The sequence below is a fragment of the Odocoileus virginianus genome, chromosome 2 (assembly GCF_023699985.2).
Source record: "Odocoileus virginianus isolate 20LAN1187 ecotype Illinois chromosome 2, Ovbor_1.2, whole genome shotgun sequence".
NCBI lineage: Eukaryota > Metazoa > Chordata > Mammalia > Artiodactyla > Cervidae > Odocoileus > Odocoileus virginianus.
The window spans coordinates 25019133-25040948 of NC_069675.1; the positions used below are offsets into that span (position 1 = coordinate 25019133).

General features: G+C 37.9%; 1 protein-coding gene across 1 annotated transcript in view; it reads left to right on the plus strand.

The window, feature by feature from the left end:
* The window catches only part of DYNC2LI1 (dynein cytoplasmic 2 light intermediate chain 1), a 38629-nt gene that overhangs the window by 5807 nt on the left and 11006 nt on the right, over window positions 1-21816 (plus strand). The window contains exons 3-10 of the mRNA XM_020878072.2: window positions 6431-6465; window positions 7444-7513; window positions 9844-9932; window positions 15481-15667; window positions 16577-16645; window positions 17239-17316; window positions 20865-20941; window positions 21534-21604. Of these exons, the coding sequence (XP_020733731.1) occupies window positions 6431-6465; window positions 7444-7513; window positions 9844-9932; window positions 15481-15667; window positions 16577-16645; window positions 17239-17316; window positions 20865-20941; window positions 21534-21604 (676 nt within the window). The remainder of the gene's footprint in view (window positions 1-6430; window positions 6466-7443; window positions 7514-9843; window positions 9933-15480; window positions 15668-16576; window positions 16646-17238; window positions 17317-20864; window positions 20942-21533; window positions 21605-21816) is intronic.

Below are 21816 nucleotides of genomic sequence, written 5' to 3' on the forward strand. Positions count from 1 at the left end.
GGAGAAGATCTTGAGAGTCCTTTGTACGGCAAGGAGATCCAACCAGCGAATCCTAAAGGAAATCAACCTGTGAATATTCATTGGAAGGACTGATGCTGAGGCTCTAATACTTTGGCCATGTGATGTGAAGAGCCAACTCAGGGAAAAGACCCTGATGCTGGGAAAGATTGAGGCCAGGAAGAAAAGGGAGCAACAGAGGATGAGATGGTTGGATGGCATCACCAACTCAAAGGACATGAGTTTGAACAAACGCCAAGAGATAGATAGTGAAGGACAGGGAAGCCTGGTACACTGCAGTCCATAGGGTCACAGGGCTGGACATGACTTAGCAACTGAACAACAACAATACCATATTTAGTGTGAATTAGTACTTATATTGATCTAGGAAAAATTATAGTAGTAAATATAATTTAAAATATTTTAACTATATTTTTATTTCATAACTTGACAATATTAAGATCTTCTACCTAAATTGAGTATGAAAGCCAGGATCCATTTAAATATCTAAGTCAGCATCTAAGTTAATAAGTCATTATCTTAAATAATATTCATTTTTTAAATTCAGTTACTTCACTTTTAGGAATTTCATTTAAGGAATAATTGAATTGTGGTAGCTCAGACGGTAAAGAATCTGCCTGCAGTGCAGGAGACCAGGGTTCAATCTCTGGGTCGGGAAGATCCCCTGGAGAAGAGAATAGCAGCCCACTCCAGTGTTCTTGCCTGGAAAATTCCATGGAGAGGAGCCTGGTGGGCTACAGTCTATGGGGTCACAAAGAGTCGTACATGACTGAATGACTAACACACGCAATGATGTTTGTCACAGGGTTTCAAAGGGTTGTTTATTGTTGTGAAAAATAGGGGGGAAAGGACAGCATATCCCTCAGAACACTTTAGTAGCAAGAGACCCTGGCCCACTCACTGTAAGTTTCTGTTGTTTAGCCAGGGATGCAAAAAGGGTTTGGAAGTAGCCATACAGAGCAGGAACAGATGTATCGTATCTTCATGAAACTTGGCTTGGATTACAAAGTTCTGGTCAGAGACAGAACTGCCGATGACACTGTCTAAAAAAGGTCGAGACTTGCAGATCCGAGATGCTGATATTCATTCTATTTGGGGTTTATATTACAGACCTTCCTTGACTTACGGTGGGGTTACATCCCCATAAATATTGTCAGTCAAAAAGTGCATTTGACACATCTGACCTAACTGATATCATAGCTTAGCCTACATGCTTGTGTGCTAAGTCACTTCAGTCACGCCCAACTTTTTGCAACCTCATGGACTGTAGCCCATGAGGCTACTCTGTCCATGGGATTCTCCAGGCAAGAATACTGGAGTGAGTTACCATGCCCTCCTCTAGGGAACCTTCTTGATAGCTTAGCCTAGCATTCCTTAAATGTGCTCAGAATATTTACCTCAGCCCCAGTTGGGCCAAGTTATCTAGCACACAGCCGGTTTTATAATAAAGTGTTGAATATCTTGTGCAGTTTATTGAATAACATACTGAAAGTGAAAGACAGAGTGGTTGTAAGTGTCCTGGTTGTTTCCCCTCCTGATCGAGGGGCTGACTGGGAGCCGCGGCTCACTGCTGCTGCCCACCATCACAGGAGGAGTTTATTAGTACATGTCGCTAGCCTGGGAAAAGTACAGTTCCTACTGAGTGTATATCCATTTCGCACTTTCATAAAGTCAAAAAATCATAATGAACTATCCTAAGTTGGGGACTATCTTCTTTTATGATATATATAATCTTAGCAGCGGCAACATATATATATATAATAGAGTTGTAGTATATATGATACTATTTTATTTTTGTGCTTCATGTGTTTACCTAAGGGCATGTCAAAGGCATGTTAGCAGAAGTTAGTCAGGAACTAACTTCTGTGTCAGTGAGGCTACATCTCTACCAGCCAGCGTCAGTGCCCAGGTAGCCAGAGCACGCTTCTGTGTCTGGCCTGTGTCCCAGAAGGACACATGGACTTTGGAGGCCTCTCAGTAAAGCTGAAAAAAGTAAAGTTCTGAAAAAAATGCTTAGAGAATGTGTTGCTTCTGCATGTGATTTTGGAAGTGGTACGTTTTCCAGTAGTGAAATGGTTCAAGATAGAACCCTGAAAGTGGCATGTGGCAGAAGTGGAGTGAAGGACAGAGTCTCTTGAGGCAAAGGGCACCTTGAGGTCGGGGTCAGAGGTGGGTTACCCTGTGCCCATGTAGGGGTGAAGTGAACAAAACTAATGACAGTAGCTGAGAGGGGAAGGCAGACTGAGCCGGAAGAGATGACAACTGAGAGGGTAGGCTGATACGAGCCTCTTAAGAGTCCTGCAAGAGGAGAGGAGTAGAGTAATTGCCTGTAGGTGGCGCTGGAGAGCAGGGAGGGCCCTGAAGTATGTGCCGTGATGAAGAGTAAATAGCCTTTAATAGGACTGCAGAGGAAGCGATCAAGAGATGGTCATATGTTAGTGCAGGCCAACAAGCAGAATGTTCTGAAGAAGAAGTTGAGGATTCAGGGCAGCTGGATCTTAGAAGGGAGGAGATTATTATGCCAGATGAAGGGATATGTAGAGGATTATGGAATTAGAGTTGCACGGATGACAAGTCAGAGGAAGGCTGGACTTCTGCTCTGATGGATGTAGTGGAAGGGAATGTGGGATTCATTTTAATAGTTGTTCAGTAAACTAGTACTATGTCAGTGCTTCTTGGACTTGGAAACCCAGGAGTCTCTGGATGCCTTCTCAAAGGGCAACAGTTTACTAGTGAATTTTTAAAATTTGGATTGTTATTTTAATGATAATCTGAAAACTGATTTCAGTGCCCAGAGTTGAGTTTATTTTTATTTGAAATTCCACCAGGTAGTCTTATACATTTATATGAAATTATAATAAAAATAATTTAAATCACTGCTATGGAATCATGAGAATTTGAGAAGATTGGCTAGATATTATGTAAGATTCCTACCAATTCTAAAATACAATAATTCTGTATACTTTCCTGCACATTGTATACATTAATTTTTAGGTGTCATAGCCCTCATTATTTTTAAAAGTTAAAAATACACTACATGTGATACACATAAAGTGTAGGATATTTAGAAAATCCTGATTTTCTTTAGAAAATAAATTACCTATAAAGTTATCACATGGAAACATTCAATATTAAACATGTGATGTCTCTCTGGATTTCTGTTTGTTTCTCTATCTGTATGTGTATGTATATGCATCTCAAGGAAGAGATGATTTTTAACTGAAAATAGGGTCATGGTAATCTATTATGTATGTCTTACCATGTCAGTGTGTCTCAGTTCAATTCAGTTCAGTTCAGTCTCTCAGTCATGTCCGACTCTTCACAACCTCATGGACCACAGCACGCCAGGCCTCCCTGTCTATCACCAACTCCTGGAGTTTACTCAAACTCATCTCCATTGAGTTGGTGATGCCATCCAACCATCTCATCCTCTGTTGTCCCCTTTTCCTCCTGCCTTCAATCTTTCCCAGCATCAGGGTCTTTTCCAAATGAGTCAGTTCTTCACATCAGGTGGCCAAAGTATTGGAGTGTCAGCTTCAACATCAGTCCTTCCAATGAACACCCAGGACTGATCTCCTTTAGGATGGACTGGTTAGAGATCTCCTTGCAGTCCAAGGGACTCTCAAGAGTCTTCTCCAACACCACAGTTCAAAAGCATTGATTCTTTGGCGCTCAGCTTTCTTTATAGTCCAACTCTCAAATCCATACATGACTACTGGAAAAACAATAGCCTTGACTAGACAGACCTTTGTTGGCAAAGTAATGTCTCTGCTTCTTAATATGCTGTGTAGGTTGGTCATAACTTTTCTTCCAAGGAGCAAGCATCTTATAATTTCATGGCTACAGTCATCATTTGCAGTGATTTTGGAGCCCAAAAAAATAAAGTCAGCCACTGTTTCCACTGTTTCCCCATCTATTCACCATGAGGTGATGGGACTAGATGCCATGATCTTAGTTTTCTGAATGTTGAGCTTTAAGCCAACTTTTTCACTCTCCTCTTTCACTTTCATCAAGAGGCTCTTTAGTTGTTCTTCACTTTCTGCCATAAGGGTGGTGTCATCTGCTTATCTGAGGTTATTGATATTTCTCCCAGCAGTCTTGATTCCAGCTTGTGCTTCATCCAGCCCAACGTTTCTCATGATGTACTCTGCATATAAGTTAAATAAGCAGGGTGACAATATACAGCCTTGACGTACTCCTCTTCCTATTTGGAACCAGTCTGTTGTTCCATGTCCAGTTCTAACTATTGCTTCCTGACCTGCATACAGATTTCTCAAGAGGCAGGTCAGATGGTCTGGTATTCCCATCTCTTTCAGAATTTTCTACAGTTTATTGTGATCCACACAGTCAAAGGCTTTGGCATAGTCAATAAAGCAGAAATAGATGTTTTTCTGGAACTCTCTTGCTTTTTCGATCATCCAGTGGATGTTGGCAATTTGACCTCTGGTTCCTCTCCCTTTTCTAAAACCAGCTTGAACATCTGGAGGTTCATGGTTCACGTATTGCTGAAGCCTGGCTTGGAGAATTTTAAGTGTTACTTTACTAGGGTGTGAGATCAGTTCAATTGTGCAGTAGTTTGAGCATTCTTTGGCATTGCCTTTCTTTGGGATTGGAATAAAAACTGACCTTTTCCGGTCCTGTGGCCACTGCCGAGTTTTCCACATTTGCTGGCATATTGAGTGCAGCACTTTCACAGCATCATCTTTTAGGATTTGAAATAGCTCAACTGGAATTCCATCACCTCCACTAGCTTTGTTCATCGTGATGCTTCCTAAGGCTCACTTGACTTCACATTCCAGGATGTCTGGCTCTAGGTGAGTGATCACACCATTGTGATTATCTGGGTCATGAAGATCTTTTCTGTACAGTTCTGTGTATTCTTGCCACCTCTTCTTAATATCTTCTGCTTCTGTTAGGTCCATACCATTTTGTCCTTTATTGAGCCCATCTTTGCATGAAATGTTCCCTGGGTATTTCTAATTTTCTTGAAGAGATCTCCAGTCTTTCCCATTCTGTTGTTTTCGCCTATTTCTTTGCATTGATCACTGAGGAAGGCTTTCTTATCTCTCCTGGCTATTCTTTGAAACTCTGCATTCAAATGGGAATATCTTTCCTTTCCTCCTTTGCTTTTTACTTCTCTCCATTTACAGCTATTTGTAAGGCCTCCTCAGACAGTCATTTTGCTTTTTTGCATTTCTTTTTCTTGGGGATGGTCTTGATCCCTGCCTGCTGTACAGTGTCACAAACTTCCACCCATAGTTCATCAGGCTCTCTATCAGATCTAGTCCCTTAAATCTATTTCTCACTTCCACTGTATAATCGTAAGGGATTTGATTTAGGTCAGTATGTCTATTCCTACATTATTCCTATGATCTGCATGTTATTCATTATATTGATGGTCATAATTTAGTCAGTCCCCTATTTGGAAATTTTAGATTGTTTCTGGTCTTTCACTTTGATATAACACCTACCAATAAAAATCTTTCAATTATGTATTTTAGTACTATTCCAATTATTTATTTATATATCTTACTACCAAAAAAGGCATTCAGTTTAATCATAGCCCAGATGTAATTTGGAGTCATGATTTATCTTTTTTGGGGTAAGTATTGTAGGTTCCTTGGCTTTAAAAAACACATATTTAGTGAAATAATCCATGTTTTTGGTAGTCCAGAGTTTTCTAAACTGCTTTCTTTGAATCCTGAAGGTCTCCTTTGGTAAACTTTCCCTGCTGCTCTTTTATTTAATTCCTGTAAAAGATTGTCTTAAAAAAGTAAAGTTTCACTGTTGAAAAACAAAACAAATCAGTGACTTAAACCACTAAACCAGTCGCTGGCTCAGATGTGAGGTTAAATCTCATGATTAGTGGCTGAGATGGGACCAGAACCTCTATTTCCTGACTCCTAGAAAAGAATTTTAAAGTACATCTTCTAGAAATAAGACAAACCAAAAAAAGTATTCTAACCTGGAATCTGGATTGCTTACTTGGAATATGTCTTCAACATGTCCTATATTTGTGTGTTATCCTTTTTTATTTCCACTTCAACAAATTGGAATTAAAACATTTTAGAAGACACTAATCATCAGCTTAACCAGTAATTAGCATTAACAAGTAGAGAGAAAATTTAAGACAGCTGCCAAGTTGACCACTAAAATGAGGTTTGATTTTCTAGTATTTGTCATCTGTGGTACTTTATAATTATAATAATAGCAGTGTAGTTACACTCTGATGGAAAGTTGACAGTTAACTTTTTCCACTTATCAAACTTAGGAGCAATTCTGAAAGTTTCTAGTTTCCAGGTAATTTATCATTCAAGTGATTAAAAGCTATTTTGGGCCACAATTATGAACAATAATAAAATTTTACATGTGGATGACAGTAACACAGTATTCTTTCTTTTTGAATTTCTAGGGAAAGACTACTATTATTCTAAGGTGTCTTGACAGGTAAGTGTTAAACTTTAGAATAAACTTATGCTTATTCTTGTTGTGTAAGGCAAGTTAGAATCTAAAAGACATATTTCCATTTTGCGACCTAAGCAAAATATTCTAATTCTTGTGAGTCCATATTATGGCTTTTACAATCTTCCTTTAAAGATGAAACCAACAATAAGCAGAAAAAATTATATAGGATTAATAATGGATTTCCTTATTTGGGGGAAGAAATTAACATAATTACTCAATCTGTAATAGATAGTACTTACTTGTTTTGGCTATGCTACTCTGATATTTAAACTTTTTAAATTTTATCTAGTTCATGATTGTTTGAACATTATAATCTTAGAATTGCTCATGGGTATGCTTTTGAAGCACATTATTGGTCATCAAACTGTACATGTTGCCATTTGTTTTATGTACTTCCTAGCCTTCTTTACCGTGGAAGCATGCCACCAGGTTAAGGTAAGGTTAAGGTGTTTCAGGAAGTTGGTAAGGAAAGTCTTCTTGGTTTGCAGCTCTCGTTAGCTAAATGATGCCCAGGTTTGAGCTATGATTTCAGTTGAGAACTGCATAAAAAATCTTTTATTGGTGTCTCCATTAAATCGATAGTCATTAGGTTCCCAGCTCCGCACATCGAGGCTGAGCATGAACCTATTTTCTTTGCTTCCCACGTGGCCTGGATGCAGAGAGCTTATGCCCTGACACAGCCACCAACACTGCCAGCTCCTTCTCTGCTCCCCGCATGGTGTCACTGGGCGCTGCCACTCCATGCAGGTGCCATTACTCACCTCTGCAGTTGCCACTAAAGTCTGTGAAGATGTTTTTTCTGAAGGCTTATTTAATTTTTGGATAAATTCTTAATCATTTTTCTCTCAATGTGTTACACATAGCGTAACTTCTCTGCTAATACAGTTTTTAAGAAGCAAAAATATGGTAAGATGATAGCTTAAGAAAATGATGGTAATAATACTTGTCTTCACCATACAGGGATGAGCCACCAAAACCAACCTTAGCTTTGGAATATACATACGGAAGAAGAGCAAAAGGACATAACACAGTGAGTGTCTTTTTGGTGATGTTGTTCTACACGTGTGTGGAGAAGTGAGGATGCTGACATTGTTTTACATTTCCCATCTTTTCCACAATCAATAAACATATCCAGGAGTACACTTCCTAGCTATGTAATACTTTTAAAGTCAAATGCAACTCAGCACAGAGGAAGCCACCCAAACTGTGAAAATATTTTGGCCTTCTCATTTGTTATGTCTTAAGATGCTTGAATAGGATTACCCTGTAACTTCAGTGTACAGGCTTTGGGCATATTCTTTCAAATGAGAATAACATTGTGAGTTATCTTGTCTCCCCCCAGAAAAATCTGCTAAAAATATACATTTGACCTGTTGGATATTTATGAAAATGTACTGCTTAAATTCCAAATTATTAGCAGTTTTACAAATACATCTTAAAGTCGGTAATCCTATTTGAGACCACAGGCTCTAACTGGCCATAATCCTATTTTCACTTGTGTTACCTTATCTATAGAGGAGAGTTAGAAATTGTTCAGGATAGAGGGAGAACTTATAGTGTATGTTAGGAGAATAAAAAATTCTAAGTAGCATTCTCTTTTGGTGTTCCCATAAGAGGTCATTTCTTAAAGTTAGGTGTATGGAGAACAATCTAGAGTAAAGAAGGTCCCATATCTCCTGTAACTCCCGTGAAGTGAAGTGAAGTGCAGTGAAGTCGCTCAGTAGTGTCTGACTCTTTGCAACCCTGTGGACTATAGCCTACCATGCTCCTCCATCCATGGGATTCTCCAGGAAAGAATACTGGAGTAGGTTACCATTTCCTTCTCCAGGGCATCTTCCCGACCCAGGGATTGAACCCAGGTCTCCCACATTGGAGGCAGACGCTTTAACCTCTGAGCCACCAGAGCTCAATAACTCCCATAACACAGGCAAATTTTTATAGATTGATCCAGCCTAAGTGTTTGATCATTAGACAGTATATAGAGTTAAAATTGGCTGTTGCTGCTTCCTGGATTCACCAGTGCAACTTGGTTATTAAATCTATGGAATTGAAAAGAAAAAAACAATATATTGAGATGTGGGAGAACTTTATTTTTGTGAATCACATAAATTTTTGCATGAGTGATAAGCCTAGAAATAGGCTTATCCTTGTTGTGGGAAACTCTGAGCTAACTTTCATAAGCTTAACTTTTGAGAAAAGCTCTAAAAGCTTTTCTTCATCCAGTTGTGAATCAAGGGAGATTTTCTATTGAAAACTTATGTTTCCCCATAAACATTAGAGATTCAAATACCAATTGCAAAACAGTTTCAATGCTTGAGATGATAACCTGTCAAAAAGCAAAATGTATTTATCTAAAACTGCTGTAATGACCATCTGCCTCTTCCAAGTTCATGGTATTGGGAACATAAAAACTCATGTGATTTCTTTTTCACCTGTTTGTTTCTGCTAAACTTTACGCTATCAAGTTGGGCTTTTCTGTATTCATTCTAGAAGAGTCACATCTTTCTCAGATTGAAAGTCTCCTAAGAGTTCTAAACAGAAGAGCTTTATCAGCTCCTCACACAATCATAATATCTTGAAGGCTCTCAGTATCTGGCTGGAAGGAGAAATGCCTTCAGCTAGCCACAGTCTAGGACAGTTGCCATGGAATAGATGGTCTTTTTTCCAAGCTACTTGGCTGCCCAGCCCTTTTAGTCCCCCTATAGTTTGAGTTCTCTGAAAAGGGAAGCAGTGGTAGAGAGTCCTTGTCCCCCTACCTACCGCTTGTATTGCCAGTGCCAGCCTGTCCCTGTCCCCAGGGATGTCAGGCCCAGACCAGCTGCTTATACTTCTGCCTGGTCAATCCTGATCTGCAGGCTAGACTGCTCTCCGTTCTCCCCATTTCCTCTTGTCTTGTCTTTATGTCTGATTTATTGTATGAGCTTCTGTCTTCTCCCTCAATTAGGATCTTTTCCTGTCCAATTGTTTAATTCTACCTAAAATTATAACTGTTTTCAAAAAGATAATTCCAAATGTGTTCAATTTGTTAATTTTATTTCTAATGTGAGTGTTTGCTACCTGTGATATTTACAGAGTTGGGGTGCTGTTTAATGCCTTCTATTAAATTAGGGTAGAATCAGGGCATTTAGTACCCGTGTATATTCTTAATGTTTCATCTTTATTCTTTGGAATAGATGTTTTAGTGCATTTTGAGGGATGGGATCAATAAAGGAGAAAATTTTGACTGCCACAAAGGGTCTTGAGGACTGTAATATCTTGTATACATAATTATTACTGGCTGGTGCTAATGAACTATAAGAACTATTTAAAATGTAAAAACATCAAAGAATATTAATATGAAAAAAACCCTGGTTTTTTCAGCCAAAAGATATTGCTCACTTTTGGGAGCTAGGTGGAGGAACGTCTTTACTGGACTTAATCAGCATACCAATCACAAGTGACACCTTACGGTAGGTGGAGCCAGTGAGGAATAGCGGTGAGTAAGTATCCAGTGGAGGCCAAAGGATGAACGTGAGGTTTTTGTGAATCAGGATTCGCAGGGATGGTTTTATGTTGCTGAAGATTTACCTTCACTTCCTTTCTATGTGCCTAAACTGTACTGCCCTCAGAGATTTTCAAAGAACCAAGGTTCTGGTTCCAGATCAGGAAAGGGGTACGTAAAGGCTGTATATTGTCACCCTGCTTACTTAACTTATATGCAGAGTACATCATGAGAAATGCTGGGCTGGATGAAGCACAAGCTGGAATCAAGATTGCTGGGAGAAATGTCGATAACCTCAGATCAGATGACACCACAAGTGAAGAAGAACTAAAGAGCCTCTTGATGACAGTAAAAGAGAAGAATGAAAAAGTTGGCTTAAAACTCAACATTCAGAAAACTAAGATCATAGCATCTGGTCCCATCACTTCATGGCAAATAGAAAGGGAAACAGTGGAAACAGTGAATTTTTCTGGGCTCCAAAACCACTGCAGATGGTGACTGCAGCCATGAAATTAAAAGATGCTTGCTCCTTAGAAGAAAAGTTATGACCAACCTAGACAACATATTAAAAAGCAGAGACATTACTTTGCCAACAAAGGTCTGTCTAGTCAAAGCTATGGCTTTTCCAGTAGTCGTGTATGGATGTGAGAATTGGACTATAAAGAAAGCCGAGTGCCAAAGAATTGGTGCTTTTGAACTGTGGTGTTGGAGAAGAATCTTGAGAGTCCCTTGGACAGCAAGGAGATCAAACTAGTTCATCCTAAAGGAAATCAGTCCTGAATATTCATTGCAAGGACTGATGGTGAAGCTGAAACTCCAATACTTTGGCCATCTGATACAAAGAACTAACTCATTGGAAAAGACACTGATGCTGGGAAAGATTGAAGGCTGGAGAGGAAGGAGATGATAGAGGATGAGATGGTTGGATAGCATCACCAACTCAATGGACATGAGTTTGAGTAAGCTCCAGGAGTTGGGGTGCTGCAGTCTGTGGGGTCGCAAAGAGTTGGACATGACTGAGTGACTGAACTGAACTGAACTGAAGGTTCTGGCCTGTGTTGAAGTGAGATAGTTGGCATCCAACTAGTAACATATTTTGCAAGCCTGCAAACAAAATATGTCAAATAACACTTGGGCAATATATTCACTTGGCAAAAAGAAAAAAAAAATTATTTCAAAAACTAAATTTTAAAACTCAATTCTTTTTAATACCCATCCAAGCATGAGCTAATTCAGTCCCTGAGTTTTTCCTGCAACTGGATATTATGTCTCCTTTAAATTAGTGGCTTCCTTGGTGGCTCAGGTGCCTGCAATACAGGAGACCTGAGTTTGGTCCCTGGGTCAGGAAGATCCCCTGGAGAAGGGAACGGCTACCCACTCCAGTATTCTTTCTTGCCTGGAGAATTCCATGGACAGAGGAACCTGGCAGGCTGCAGTCCATGGGGTCACACAGAGTCAGACATGACTGACTAACACACACTTGAATTTAATACTAATTTAATACTAATGTTAATATCACTGAGGGGCTTCCCAGGTGGTGCTGGTGGTAAAGAAACCACCTGCCAGTGTAGGAGACAGAAGAGACATGAATTAGATCCCTGGGTTGAGAAAATCCCCTGGAGAAGGGCATGGCAACCCACTCCAGTATTCTTGCCTGGAGAATCCCCATGGACAGAGGAGCCTGGTGGGCTACAGTCCATAGAGTCTCAAAGAGTTGGGCACAACTGAAGCGACTTTGCACACACACACACCAGTGCAACCTCATGCAGTGAAAGTTTATGAGTTAGAAGAGGAAGAAAGTGGCTATTTGCTGACCTTAAAGAAAAAGAACCTAGGGGAAAACCTCAAGCTGTTTGGTGATGTTTTCCTGAGAATGATTCCCATGTGTTGGCCAAATCAGATGTGGAAAATTGTGACATTTCTCACAATGTTCCTGGGAACCCATCTTAGCCAAAGAAAACAGAATTTAAATATATGAAATATCTTACTGCTGTCAGAGTTTAACACAGACCGTTGCTGCTGGACCAGATACAAAGGGCTTGACAATTATTTGTCAAATTTCAGCCATTAAGATCTTTAGAATTTTTTCTTATTAACAGGATAATTGTTTTCCATAACTAGCTAGTAATGTTGGCTTTCTTTGTGCAGGGATTTTTTTTTTCTTTTAAAGAAATAAAATTTAGTGTCTTTTACTTATCACAAAAATGTTTTATGCTCATAAGGAAAACTTGGAAAAATAGTGAAACATACATGGAAAGTAAAAGCATCTGTGATCCCATGAAACAGGACTATTCCCAACATACTGAGGTATTTCTTTCCGTGTTTTCAGTGTTGTAAATATACTTTGTACAGGTATGAGATACTGTGTATACACATTTAGATCTTGCTTTTTCGCTTAAAACCACCATTTCCCCCGACATTATTTTTTTTAGAATCATGGGATTTTACAGCTGTGTAGTTCTCATTTGTCCTCCTTTAACAGAGACAAATAATTGAAGCTGCCTGGGAATTAGGGCAGCTCCTGGTGGCGTGGCTGAGAGGAGATGCCGGGGCGGGAGCAGCTGAAGGAACAAGAGCTGCCGGCCAGCCTGGCCTGAGGCAGACAGGAGTCAAGAGGCTGGGAGCCGCTCTCCCCAGACTGTGAGCTGGCTCCAGTTCTGGCCCTGTTGTCACATCACCTTTCTGTATTACCTCACTTCCCTTCTCTAGACCTCATGGGCTTGTAGAGATTCTGGTTTCTGCAGGAAGCCAAATCTTCCCACAGTTTCTTCACTGTCTCGCTCTGTGAGTTCCTGGTCTTTCCGTGGAAGCCTGGAGCAGCTGGAGCCTGCCTTGGGAGAGAAGAGGGGTCAGGGTGATGAACAGAGGGCTGGGGCGCCACAGGCCTGGGTCCAAAGCAGCTCGCTGAATGGTGGACGAATTCATGGAAAACACTTCACTCCTCATTAGTCGCAAATCACAGAGTGTTTTGTGACTGGAATTAATTCGACATGTAATTTCCTTGAGTTGGACAGAGCCCAGCCACCTTAGCAAATGCTGTTAGATACTGTTTTTCTTTAAAATGACTATTCATAGAATAATTATAGATGCATTGAACATTTCCACAGACCTTAGATAATTTGTAAGAGAGCATTACCTGTGGTCCACTTCCCTGTTTTCAGAGGTAGTGTTTTATAAAAAAACTTTTTAGCTGTCATTAGCTATGAAGGCAAAAGTAACACAAGTATTTGCAGTGCAGTGGAAACATAAATTTTAACTTTAGAAAAAAGTTGGATAATCCATTTTCCCTTTGGTTAAAACAAAGTTATTTTCATTTGGAAAAAAATGATACACTTTATATATACTTTACCACAGTAAAAAAAAAAAAAGCTAAACCATGGTCTTTTTTTTTTTTTTAACATTAATCATGCTAAAACTCTGAAAATAAAATTAGTTTCCTTTATGTGTATATGTGTGTGTGTGTGTGTATAAAGCTGTTTCTGAGCTTATTCAAATGAAAGATATGGTTGGCTAGACAATTTAATGGCATAATAACTTTATAGAAAATCTTAGGTAATGTCTAAAAAGACTACTTTCTGGATTTAGACCTATAGTATAGAATTTAGCTATTGCTTTGCTTTACACAAAATAGCTGATTTGCTCAAACTAAACAAAATAATTGTTGATGTTTAGTCACTAATTTGTCCAACTCTTCTGTGACCACATGGACTGCAGCCCTCCAGGCACCTCTTTCCATGGGATTTCCCAGGCAAGAATGCTGGAGTGGGTTGCCATTTCCTTCATCAGGGGATCTTCCCGGCCCAGGGATTGAACCTGCATCTCCTGCCTTAACAGGCAGATTCTTTAGCATTGAGTCACCAGGAAAGCCCAGATAACTTGACTATATTATAACCAGCATATATTCCTTGCTATTTCTGCTAGCAGAATGTTTGCTCTGTTGATCAAAGATATATTGACCCATGATTATGGCTCTACAGACTTATTACAACCATTCTCTATAATACTCCTAGATTTATGTTTGTTTTTTAATTGTAAAATAACATAAAATTCACCATTTTAGCTATTTTTAAGTGTACAGTTTAGTGACATTCAGTATTATTCACATTGTTTTGCCACCATCACCACCATCCCTCTCCAGAGCATTTCGACTTCCCAAATTGAACCTGTACCCATTAAACAATAACTTCCTACTTCCCCCTCTTTCAGCCCTTAGCAACTACCATTCTAGTTTCTGTCTCTATGATTTGACTACTCTAGCTTCCTCATGTAAATGAAATCATCCTTTTGGGTCTAGTTTATTTCACTCAGCAGTGTCTTTAAGATTCATACATATTGTAGCATGTGTCAAAATTTCCTTCCTTTTTGAGGCTGAATAATATTTCATTGTATTTATATACCACATTTTGTTTACCTGTTAACCCATTGATGAACATTTGGGTCATTTCCACTCTTTTGCAATTGTGAATAACACTGCTATGGACATTGGTATACAAATACCTGTTTAAGTCCCTGATGTCAAAACACCCAGAAGTGGAATTGCTGGATCCTCCTATAATTTTTTGAGGAACCACTGTACTGCTTTTCACATTGTCTCCTCTGCTTTTTATACCATTGGCAATGTCCCAGGGTTCCAATTTCTGTCTTTTCTTTCCAACACTTATTATTTTCTGGATTTTTAATTTTTATTTTTTTTTTGTAGCTATCCTAATGCGCAAGAAGTGGTATATCATTGTGGTTTTGATTTGCATTTCTCTAATGATAATACCGGACATCTTTTCCTGTGTTTATTGGCCATAAGTATGTCTTTAAATACAGAAATATGTATTTGAGTTCTTTGCCCATTTTTAAATTGGGTTGTTTGTTGTTGCTGAGTTTAGATTTATGTTTGATATACTTAAACGTGAGCCTGTGTGCATATGGTCATGGTGGTGGAGTGTGTGGTGGCCTAGAGTGAGATAGCAACGCCTTTCAGAGAGGTAGCAAGGTACAGCAGAAAACCATGTAGCTCTGGGTCTAAATACCAGCTCTACAGTTCACTAGTTATATGAGTCTGTGCCTCAGATTTCTAATCCATGTAATGGCCATCATAATATTTTCTAGGAAGTCTTGTTGGGTTAGAAGGAAATAAGCTATGTAGACTCCAGGCAAGGTCCATCAGTAAACGTTTTCACCACATTGTTGTATTGTTGCTGCTGCTGTGATTATTATTTTTGCTTCCCTTCTTTGGAACACATAGAAAAACTGAATCTAAACATGGCACTGTTGGATCCAATTGCACATTATGTGACTGGATTATTATTAGTTCAAACAAAAAGTTTGGTTGTAACACTTAAATATTGCTAGGGAAAAGCACTGGAATAAATAAGGCTATAATTTCAGCATATTTTTCTTAGAAAATTGCTATTTTTTTTTCTTATGTGTTATTCTTAGAAAATGCATTTCAGTATAGTAGGGTTTCAAGTGGTAATTATTTTTAGTCTTTTTTTTTTTTTTGAAAGATGTTTTTATTTCTTTAGGACGTTTTCTATTGTCCTTGTTTTGGATCTTTCAAAACCTAATGACCTTTGGCCCACCATGGAAAATCTGTTGCAAGCCACAAAACTTAATGTAGATAAAGTAATAATGAAACTGGGGAAGAAGAATTCTAAAGCAGCTTCTGAAATGAGACAGAAGATGTGGAGCAATATGCAGAAGGACCATCCAGTGAGTTGCTGCTGAGATTATTCTTGGAATTCTTAGCCCCATACATAGTTAAAGATAACATCACAAACAATTTCTTTAGATTTTTATGCATGAGTTGAAATTCACTTGATGTGGATGGAACCTGTTCACTGGAAAATTACAGCAATTTAATAAAACCTCAGAGCAAAACAAGGAAAAAGATTTCATATGTCTTCTCGTTAGACATCTACCGTGATTGTTATGGCATATTACACCAATCAAAAGGAACAGAGTTTTAAAGTAGTGATTTGATACTGATTTTATAATCTCTGTGACATGAAGATACAAAACCAGGTTGTACAAATGTCACCTGGCAAAGACCAGATAAGGATACAGTTTTAAGCAAGGAATAGAGTTTCAACAGCCTTTACTGTCATTCTATACATTTATTGTCTGTCACATAATCAGTATCTTTTTATCATCTGATAATTAAACTATCAAGTTGCAATATGGTAACACAAGTCTTTTATGTACAATCAGAAATGTCATCATCTAGAAAACTAAGAAAGGTATTTTATATTGCCCAGAGTTTATATGAGTGTGTTTTACAAAAGGAATATCAAACAAAACTGATAGTTTTGGTTCCCATATATGCAGTATAAATGTTATTATAACAAACAGTTAATACAAATAACTTAAAAAAAACAGGAAGGCAATATATAAGAAAATAAAAGAACAGAACATGAAGAATAAATATGGTAGCTTAGGGAATTGTCATTTCTAGTTTTATGCTTGAGAAATGTAGCTTCAAAAATTAAAATTTGGAGCAACCTCTGTCAAGCCAACAATGTTAACACTATGGGCAGATTTAAAATGACCTAAGTCGTAGAAGTTGCTGAATACATAGTAGTAAACAATTACAGTGAATCAATGAAATATGTTTGTTAACAGGATCGTGAATTAATTGACCCATTTCCAATTCCTCTGGTCATAATCGGAAGTAAATACGATATTTTTCAGGTGAGCTCTTCCACTTCCAGTTCAGCTTGTTGTACATGTTTGCCTAGCCTTTATAGGAGAGAAACCAAATAATGAAATGAGAAAAATGACTCGGGGCAGGGGAGAAGTCAAGGAGTCACACATCTTAAAGATTTTGGAAAAGAGAATATAGTTGGGAAAGAGAAAATAGGTGAAGAACAGTAAATACAGTAGAATGATGGGGATAAGGCAGAAGATTTAGAAACTGAATCCAGTCCAGTCACCAAGGGACAGGACTTAGTCCCAACTTTTAAATTGAAGAAAGTAGAAAATTGGTTTCTTATCTTTGCTTGTCAGAGAATCCTCGGGGTATTCCACTTGATAAAATGTGTGCTTGTATCTAAATTCTATTGAGCTAAGTGTTTAGACAAGGAAAGATCTGACAGTGTAGCTCTAGAAGGCTGCAGCTATTGTTCAGTTTCTACAGAACCACATGCCAAGGTAACGGAATCCTACTCAAGGTGCATTTCCAAAAATAAGAAAAAAAATATATTTCTGTATTTAATAATTTGTACTTTTCTGCTACAGATACTAGTTCTCTCAACTTTTTTCTTTTTAATAACATACGTCTTCAGGATTTTGACTCTGAGAAGAGGAAGGTAATATGCAAGACACTTCGATTTATTGCACATTATTATGGAGCATCATTAATGGTTTGTATGTTTCCTATCCTTTGGGTTTGAACAGACAGTAACAAATTTGGAAAGATTACCAGCTTGGTGCACAATAATGAATGTGGATGCTTTTGCTAATGCATGTCATTCTCTCCTTTCCATTCCCATTGTCCTCAAAGCCTCTTATTCAGAGCTTTTATAATGTATTTCTGGAACCCACATTGCTAGATAGCCTACCATTTCCTTGAAGTGAAAGTTCTACATTTTTAATAGCCATAAATCCCCATCATCTTAGAGATATATTGGTTATTTATCTATTCACCTTTTAATTTTCCTTTAAGAATTAGAATCTATATTCACTTAAAAGAAAACTAATTTTTTTTTTTTTTTTTCAAAAAAACTTTAAAAATGCTATTTGTTGTAGAGGTTAAAAATAATGAACTTGGGAGTCATGCTGCCTGGATTCAAATCTCAGGGCAACCATTTACTAGATATGGAGTCTCAGATAAGTCACTTAACCTCATTGAAGCCTTAGTCTCCTCCAGGGTAAAATGGACAAAAATAGTCCTACCTTCATAGGGTTGTTGTGAGGGTTAGTAGCAGGAATACACCTGAAACCCTTAGCACAGGGCCTGACACAAATCTCAATAAAGGCTGGTTCTTGTAACTGTTAACATTATTTTCCACAGCAGGACCAAATGTTGCAAGATATCCTCTAATGCAATAAAAGCATTTTTATTTTTAAAAAAATTCCTCACATTTGAATGCTGTCTTTTGCCCTCTAAATCAGAGTGCTCAGAGGAACCTATAGACAACATGGCCTAGTCCCCAGCTTTCATGGCTAGTTACTAAGACTGAAAGTAATAAGTATGATCTGGATTTAAAATTCTTATACTTTCCAGAATACTCCAAATACATTTTATTATGTATTTTCTTAAAAATCATTACCTTTTATGTTTGTACTGTATCTACCTATTTGCATATTAGGTTGACAAAGTATTTTGGAAATATTCTTTTTTAAAAAAATATTTTTCATATTTTTTCCCATTATAGTTTATTACAGGATAGTGAATATAGTTCCCTGTGCTATACGACAGGACCTTGTTTATCCATTCTGTATATAATAGTTTGCATCTGCTATTCCCAAACTCGCGATCCAGCTTTCCCTCACCCTCTCTACCCTGCCTTGGCGACCACGGAAATATTCTTTACTGTTTGGAAAAGATATGGAGAATTCAAAGTACAGAAGCAAAGACCATGGATCTTGTAGTTTCTTACTTTCACTTCTAGATAAAGCTCCACATTTGCTTCTGTTTAGTTAGCTGAGGAAAATCCCTCTTTTTGTTTAGAAACAGATCACGTTTGATGATCCATCAGTGCCCAGTCTGGTCTTATCAGTAAGAATGTAATAATAGGTGAGTCAGATCAACCCAGGCCACAGCAGACCTGCAATTAATCATGGCTCACAAGACCCTAGAAGTCCAGGGACGAGGGAAAGGATCTGAGAATCTTTCCTATCAGCTCTCAAAATCCGAGGTTGGGTTTAGAAGAGCATTCTGGACACCATGGAAACCATACAGCTTTTCTAGCTCCCAAATCAAGAAGAGAGCCGGCCAGAGCTAACAAAGCCCCACCTTTCAGTTTCCCTTCCCCTGTGACCCTAGAGTCCAGACTTTGGTACTTACTGCTTTCCAAGGTTCAGTGATATGTAGCAGTTTTGTTTTTTTTTTTTTAAACATAGTTTATCCTTTATAATTCAGTCAAGAATACTAATTCAGTAATATGAGCAATATAATCAAGTTAATAAAAACAAAAACAGGAAAAACATTGGTAAGTAGGACCAGATTCAGTGGAGAGCCCCCAGGATGGTAGGGGACTTAAAATTATGATAAATGAGGAACAGCATAAAATGATATTCTGGCATTTGGGATGTGATAACAGTCTTTAAGTATTTGAAGGACTGATCCGTGGGAAAGGGGTTAAATGTATGTTTCCTTAGAGTCAAGAACAAGGAATCAGTGGGGTTTAGTTCAAATTAAGAAAAAAATTTCTAATACTGCCATTATCTGAAAATGGAATGAGTTGCTTTTGGAGATCATGAATTCCCAGGCATTGAGTTCGTAAGTAGAACTCTACATATATTTGTGGAGGATGTTTTCAAGGCAATTGATGCAGCAGATAGGGGTGGGGATGGGGTTGAGTTAGAAAAACTTCTCATGTCCTCCCAGTCCTGCAGTCCTATGAAATACACTTGTGATGAGGTTTTTTTTCCTCACCATATAGGGAACATAATAGAGAATACAATGATGATGATAAAAAAGTTGTGTTTTTAAAATTCAGCTGAGGCTTTCATATTAGAATATTGTCTCAATAGAAGCAGAAAATTGTTTCAATTTTTTAAATGTATCAAATCTTGTATATTCACATGAGTGTTCTCCCTTGAATAGTTTCCCCCTGGAAAGTTAAGTGTTAGTCACTCAGTCCTGTCCAACTCTTTGCGATCCCGTGGACTGTAGCCTGCCAGGTTCCTCTGTCCATGAAATTTTCCAGACAAGAATACTGGAGTGGGTTGCCATTCCCTTTTCCAGAGGATTTTCCAGTCCAGGAATTGAACCCAGGCCTGAGCCAGCAGGGAAGCCCTTTCCCTGGGAACCTGTTCTTAATCTGAAAAGTGAAAGTGAAAGTCGCTCAGTTGTGTATGGCTCTTTGCGACCCTCCATGGACTGTGGAATTCTCCAGGCCAGAATACTGGAGTGAGTAGCCTTTCCCTTCTCCAGGGGATCTTCCCAACCCAGGGATCAAACCCAGGTCTTGAACTAATCTTAGCCTGAACACTGATCTCTTTACCTTATAATTACATTACATTTTGGTTCAAGATTGTCTTTCCTACTTTCATACATCTTAGTCATTCTGATTTGGCTGGGTGACCTTGGTATTTCCAGACATTCAAAATTAGTCTTAAAAGGTTTTGTAGGTAGCCATATGTCCTGGTTTCCATCTGATTTCTCAGCTTAATGATTAATAGTACCTATGTAGTTTCATTCTTCTAAAATATTCTGGTTATGATCACTTCGTTATAGACCACCACTGAGAATAGTCAGTAGCTTACTTTGCAAACTCTAAAGGCAAATCTGAAGAGCAGTTTTAAAGCTGTTTTAGTGAGTATCAGTATTGTTAGACTAGTCTGCAGCTCCCACATTAACTGCTTTGAAGACAGCTGTATGCCTTTGGATGGAAAAGTTATTTATGATATATACCTCCTATTTTTTAACCAACCAGATTGCATTTTGGTAATGATTACGGTCCATTTGTGGGAGTAGCTGAAATGATTAGTGCATAAACACAAGTCCATACAATAAATATGTCATGCACTCATGAAATTTGAAGAGTTAAAACAAATTTATCAAGATTTCTTTCTTTTCCTTTATTGAGGTTTTGTTTTGCTTACTCAAACACAAGATTTTGTTGGACAGATAAATAATAATCTCTCTGCAGTCTGTACTTGTTGAAAGCCATGTTTATTTTACCTCTTTCTGTGATTTGAAAGTGGAGCATGTAATTTATTGTCCTGATTTTTTTCTTTTTAGTTTACCAGTAAATCAGAAGCTCTATTACTAAAAATACGTGGAGTTATTAACCAATTGGCATTTGGCATCGACAAAAGGTACCATTAAAATATTTGTTAATATCTTTTTACTTTTTATTTTTTGGGGTATTCTCTCATCTGATTATTGTTCTCACAAGTCTCTTTTTTCTTGACTGGGAAAAATGCCTCAGATGACTGTTCTTAGATAATTTCATATTATCTCTTGCTTCTTATATTGTTTAAATATTTATCATATTTTACAACTAAAATGTTATATAATAGTTGGCAACTAGAATAAAATAATCATACTATTATACTTGTTTCCTTGATCCTGTTACTTCTTTTCCCCTTAGTAGCTCTCCCTCTATTATGATTTTTTTATATTGATTAGAAATGGAATTGATCATTTTAGTAAGTATTTTTCTTAACCTTGCTATCTTTCTTGGTTTTGATTTGAGGTAGTTTGGGTCTTTTTTTTTTCTGCTATAATACCTTTATTAGCTCTATACTTTATTTTTTGAATCGGTTATGTTAATAATCATTCATTCATTTTGAGAAATGCTCTCATAGGGGCTAGATATAAAACTTGACTCTTGTATGTACAGTAGGGAATGGCAGGATATTTGATTGCTAAACTAAATTAGATTCTTTTTTTTTCTTATCTGTGTAGCAGATCAATATGTGTGGATCAGAATAAACCTCTGTTTATCACAGCAGGATTGGATTCTTTAAGTCAGATAGGTTGGTGAACTTATTAAGATTGTTCCATTTGTTTTAATTGCTTATTGATTTTGTCCTACTGCCTGTTCACTTCATCTCCAACATCTCCTAACCCTAACCACCATTTCTGATTTCATTGTTACTGTTATGTCTTGTGTATTTATTTGTATATATTGTATTGATGCAGAATGCATCACATTGACATATTTGTGATGAAAGGGATGTTGGCACAT